The 6,018-nt window shown below is 34.7% G+C and overlaps 2 protein-coding genes across 2 annotated transcripts in view; both read right to left on the bottom strand.

Annotated features, from left to right (window-relative positions):
• Nucleotides 1-6,018, bottom strand: part of LOC6550515 (ras GTPase-activating protein 1) — a 52,748-nt gene that overhangs the window by 42,752 nt on the left and 3,978 nt on the right. The window lies entirely within an intron of this gene.
• On the bottom strand, nucleotides 3,309-4,287 carry LOC6550512 (sperm flagellar protein 1). Its single transcript, XM_001977951.3, has one exon. It carries the CDS (start codon nucleotides 4,182-4,184, stop codon nucleotides 3,426-3,428), a length of 759 nt encoding a protein of 252 aa, XP_001977987.1. The 5' UTR covers nucleotides 4,185-4,287; the 3' UTR covers nucleotides 3,309-3,425.

Genomic DNA, 6,018 nt, shown 5'->3' with positions numbered 1-6,018 from the left:
AATTTATCGTTGCATTCTAATATTGATAAGTCAACAATATTAACTCCGCCATATTCTGATAAGGACACTACGAAATACTCCACAACCGTTGGAATTTTGTCGAAGGAACCCACAAAAACAACTACATTTCCAAAATTAAGCACCAATGAAAATTTTACCGAGAAAAGCACAACCAATAATTTATTGTTGCCTTCCAATATTGATAACTCAACAACTTTAACTCAGCCACATTCGTATACGGACGATAAAGAAACAATACGAAACCAAACAAGTGCTGGGCACACTACCAAGTACTCCACAACCGTTGAATTTTTGTCTAAGGAACCCACAAAAACCCTTACATTTTCAAAGTTAAGCACCAAGCAAAATATTACTGAAAAGAGCACAATCGAGAATTTATCGTTGCATTCTAATATTGATAAGTCAACAATATTAACTCCGCCATATTCTGATAAGGACACTACGAAATACTCCACAACCGTTGGAATTTTGTCGAAGGAACCCACAAAAACAACTACATTTCCAAAATTAAGCACCAATGAAAATTTTACCGAGAAAAGCACAACCAATAATTTATTGTTGCCTTCCAATATTGATAACTCAACAACTTTAACTCAGCCACATTCGTATACGGACGATAAAGAAACAATACGAAACCAAACAAGTGCTGGGCACACTACCAAGTACTCCACAACCGTTGAATTTTTGTCTAAGGAACCCACAAAAACCCTTACATTTTCAAAGTTAAGCACCAAGCAAAATATTACTGAAAAGAGCACAATCGAGAATTTATCGTTGCATTCTAATATTGATAAGTCAACAATATTTACTCCGCCATATTCTGATACGGACACTACGAAATACTCCACAACCGTTGAATTTTTGTCGAAGGAACCCACAAAAACACTTACATATTCAAAATTGAGCACCAAAGAAAATTTTACCGAGAAAAGCACAACCAATAATTTATATTTGCATTCTAATATTGATACGTCAACAACATTATCTCAGTCATACACTTATACGGACCAACATGAAGTAATACGAAACCAAACAAGTGCTGAACACACTACCAAGTACTATACAACCGTTGAATTTTTGTCTAAGGAACCCTCAAATAAAACCCTTACATTTGCAAAGTTAGAACCGACCGAGCACATCAGCACCAATATTAATTTTACTGGAAAAGGCACAACCGAATATGTGATATCGCAATCCAATAATGAAATTTATAGTGATAGCCAATTGATATCGACAACGGAAATTTTTATACTTACAGCAAGCTCACAGGTAACGTGTTTCGATCTTTAAGACTTAAATGTTGTATTAAGTTTTTACTTGTAGCCCACAGAAGTTAATGTGTGGAAGGATGTCGACAAAAGACTTGATGAGCTTCAAAAGAGGTATACGACTCGAGAAAACGTTTTGGAAAATGCAGAATTTAAAGAAAAATTCAGTACGATAAACTCGTCTATACATTTGGGTCAACATCCGGGGAATATTAGAGCTAGTCTGTACGCAAATTTCACGATTTACGACAAAATAAGAATCGAGCTGGAAGCCATCATTTTATTTAAGCTGAACAAAATTTTGGAAAATATGAACGCAACAAAATCCACTCCAGCGTGTATTGATTATTATAAATACATGGCCCAAAATCTAGTTGCAGGCTTGGCTCTGTCAAATACTGAAAAGTGGAACATAATAAGAAAAAGTCACCTCATTTGCCATATAACTCAGAATACAACAAACACTAAACCATCAGTTCCACCCACCACTCAAACGAAAACCCTAGTGACAAGTACTATGGGAGGATTTGCTGCATATTATTGTAATCAACAGATAATGAATTTAATCGTTACAAAATATTCTCTGAGCTCAAACAACGAAACGGTGCGTGAGCTTGTATTAAGTTATCATTTTAACGCTGTCTCAAACTTCTTTAAGTCAAATTATATTTAGGTTTGGTAGAATTTTAGAAATATTTGCATATTAAATTTAAATCACAAAAATACCAGATAAAATCTTATTAGGCCTTATAATATAAGGCCAAATTGTACCTGTATTAATGCTTTTAGATATGAAAATATTTGATTACAGTCGAACTTCCATAACTGGAACCTTCTGCCATCCCATAGAATTTAAATGTATATTTTATCCTTGTTTAATTTAGTATAAAACAATTGCCATTTGATCCAATAAGAAGAAAATCTAAAATGGAACACCGCATCTATAAAATAATACTCAGTCTTCAGCATTAAATTCATAAATTGGAAACTCATGAAACTAGATTAGGAGGTATGAAAGGTATGTAGGCAATAAATAAATAAAAACAAACATTTAATTTATATTTACTTTTTAGGCAACCGACCATTTGTACTTATAGAAGACCAAAATACATAATAGGGAAATTAGAGTTATGGAAGTTCGACTTGTGGATACAAATTGGTATGAAATAAAGTCGCTAAATAATTCGAATTAGGGAAGTTTGAGATATGGAAGTTCGACTGTATTTTTCATTGTTATGCTTTTTTTCCTTCGTAATATTAATTATTTCCTATTTTACTATTGAAAATATGAACCATCTAAAATGTAGTTTGAATCATGAGAAAAAAAGTGTTTCATATTAAAGTCGGAGTAATTAGCTTACTAGGAACTTTATATATATTTTTTTTCCCTCTATGCTAATCCTTCCTTTAGATTCCCCTTCCACCCAAGGACCCGTGCACTTCAATACTAAAACTCATTAGTCTAGCTCATCAACACAATGAATCCAGTCACAGTGCGGAATTTAATACCCTAATTGGAAAGATAACCACATCAATCAAACAGGATTGGATAACTAACAAAAAAGCTCTATTAATAAGGGAATACGTGGAGTTTGAAAAATTGCGAAAATATCTCGATCATATTTTGGTGGGTAAGATTGAGGAATGCGATATGCGACTTGCAGTAGTTAAAAGTAGAAAGTGTTGGAACTATTACACAAAACTGAAAGGGATGTTCCATAAGGCAATGCAAGAAACCAGTGCCAGAAAACAGTATTTAATAGGTAATATATCAATGGAATGCAGTGATAACATCGTGTGAACAGATAATTTGTAAATGTGAAAATAAATAAAATGGCTTAAGAATTGAGAAAAGTATCTAACACGATTATTACTTATTTAATTTCTGGTTCCTCACTACCTTCATTTCAAGAGCAACAATTTTTATACAACCCTTGATCTTCCATTACAACAACCATTCAAAATATTTTAACTATCAACTATCTATCGATTACCAAATATACCAAATATTCATACATATATGTAAATATATTGCCCAGACTTTGTCTATTTCGTGATCTATTTAGCCGGTAATCGGTAATTTGGATCCACAATCTAACAATAAATAACTTTTTAATAGTGAATCCGAGATTGCTTTTAGGTGGTGGAGCTGTCCGGATCGGTAGGTGATGAAACTTGCGTAGAACATATATCCTTCTGGGTTAGAGAGTCCTTTCCATCGTAAGCAAAAAAACAATTGGATGCGTTGCTAGTAGCTCTCTTTTGAGGTTGTTTTCCCATCTGCATTAGAAGTTCGTCTATCCGTTCCGTTTTGATTTTAATAATACTCTCCATGTGGGTTATTCGTTGTTGATACGTATCGATAATAACATCCTTTGCCTGACTATCACGTGCCATTTTCTCGTACAGCGAGTATAGGATCATTTTCTGTGGCACCTGAACTATGCCATCGCCCACCTGTTTGTTGACCACAACCGTTTTCACCTCATCGTTTTCCTTCCAAAGATGTTCTTGCCGCATTGCCGCGTTTCGTTGCTCTGCAAGGCGTTGTCGCTTTTCCAGTCGTAAAACTTCATGCAACAAGACTTCGGCGGCACCACTAACACCATTTGCCATTTTTTCCATAAAATCTTTGGTCAACGTCATATTAAACTTGGATAACACTTTAAAGTTAAATGTCTCCCAATTGGCCAACTTGAGCTGAACACTACTCTTCTTTGGATAGTTGTAGAGATCAACCATTCGCGGATAGTCGCGTTTAAATATTTCGGCCAGCGGCAAAACGTCGGAAAACTCGCGACGCAACCTTTGAGTGCTAATACTATTTTGTTGCAGCCATTTGTTCACTTCCTCTAACTCTTCGCGGGTCAGATTCTTGCCACCCACCGTATGCATCCTTGGCGAATTAGGTATGATATGCTATGGCAATATCAAATTGGTAATGTTGTTTTCGGCTTTATTGCTGTGTGGTATACACACATTGAAATATCCGATGTGTCTGGGTATAAATTGGCTAATATATTCTACCACTGTGAGTGCAAATCCAAAGCATCCTTTGAGTTGGAATCTTAAATAAGGGCATTCCGAGTTTTTTGAAAGCTATAATAGTGGTACAAATGCCTTGGAAAATTCCCATTCAACGTCGTCTATACTTTCGTATTCTTATGTTTCTGTTGGATATGTTTGGGGACATTTCCGTAGACTCAATCCCTACATTTTAGTCACTACAAATTGTCACTGCTTACTCTTTGGTACAGCTGTAATATTTGATCTAAAAAATTTAGACCACTATTTAGGAACAAGTATAATACTTTTGAGTAACACGTATATTATGGTTTAGATAATCAGTAGGCACTTATTCAGGGTAACCAAAAATCTGTCATACTGATTTATAAATACTTACACAATAATTGTATAAATTGGTTTTTCGTTAGCACTGTAAAATGTATTGTAGAAAAATCGCTGTCAGTACTTCTGACACCAAATTGTGTAGAAATAAATTTTAATGCATTTTACATGTAAGCATGTTCCGCAGGTTAAAAAAAAAAAATAAATTGGTAATCTGTTGCTTTGAATTAACAAATAGCTATACCAAACAAAAAAACGGAAGGTAATTATATATTAGTTGATTTTAATTGAAAATAATACTACCATTGATAAATTGATTCACCCATTTAGGACTTCATGAAAGAAACCCAACTTGTCCAAGCAATCAATTTCCCAACTTCAATAAAACCCTTCGTGAAAGCTTTAGGACAATGAAAGTTTCCCCAACCAGGGGAGATGTCCTGAGTAGTGGTGAGTACATTAAGGACTCAACAGAAATCCCCTCAGAGTGACTCACTCACAGGATTTGAGTGTGCAGACAAGCTTTCGCTCACTTGCGCTCGGCTTTTCATTTGGACGCTTGGAATGGAGTCCAAAGTTTTTGCCAACGACAGTTCATTACGGTTTTCAAGGATAAGCGATACCTACGTGCTCGCCGGATAGAGCGCATGAATAAAACGCACCAAAGTACATCTGCGTATTTCATACCGTCTTTATGAAATAGTTCGATTGCATTTTTTTTTTTAGTGTGTACAAATGTGTTATTAAAAAATCAAGAAAAGCCCTTTGAATGCCTGGTTAAAGTAATATTTTTTTACAACATTTTTTTTTGCTGCTGCTAACTCAATGCAAGCGTGCCAGTGTGTTTTTGTACAATTGTGACTTGTGCCAACATAGCAAGGGATTTAATAATCGCCGCAAATCCGACCAGGTATATTGAATGGTAGACAACAATAAACATCACTACACATGGTAAGTGAAAGTAAAGATAGACAAAAAAGGGCTGTCAGAATGCATAAATATTTAAGGAACCAATCAATTGCTGAGTTTAATCAAAACTTCCAATAAAAAGTTAATCGAATATTATAAATAATTTAATTTTATATAAATTGTGAAGTTCCAAAAAGTATTTCAAGAATTGTTCTATTACGTTTTGTTAGCTTTTGAAAATAAAAATCGCGCCATTGGCAAGAAAGATAATCTTGTTGCCAGAAATATATCATTTCATTATCAGTTTCGACGGGAAGCCTAAATTATGGTATAGGAGTCGAGCTCAAAATGAAATAATGCCGCAGGCAATTGTCCCAAATATCGAATTCCCCGCTACTCACTGGTCTGATGCCAAATATTTTGACAATGCGGCATCCAAACCGTTAGAAGCGAATTTTTATTTGACCAAATA

The sequence above is a fragment of the Drosophila erecta genome, unplaced genomic scaffold (genome assembly GCF_003286155.1).
Source record: "Drosophila erecta strain 14021-0224.00,06,07 unplaced genomic scaffold, DereRS2 tig00000126-arrow-pilon, whole genome shotgun sequence".
In the NCBI taxonomy this organism is placed as follows: Eukaryota; Metazoa; Arthropoda; class Insecta; order Diptera; family Drosophilidae; genus Drosophila; species Drosophila erecta.
Note: the sequence above shows the minus strand (reverse complement) of the source record. Positions and strands in the feature narration are given on the sequence as shown.

What these genes read in the sequence shown, in the direction of transcription:
- LOC6550512 (XM_001977951.3), bottom strand. Translation starts at nt 4,184, where the DNA reads ATGCATACGGTGGGTGGCAAGAATCTGACCCGCGAAGAGTTAGAGGAA.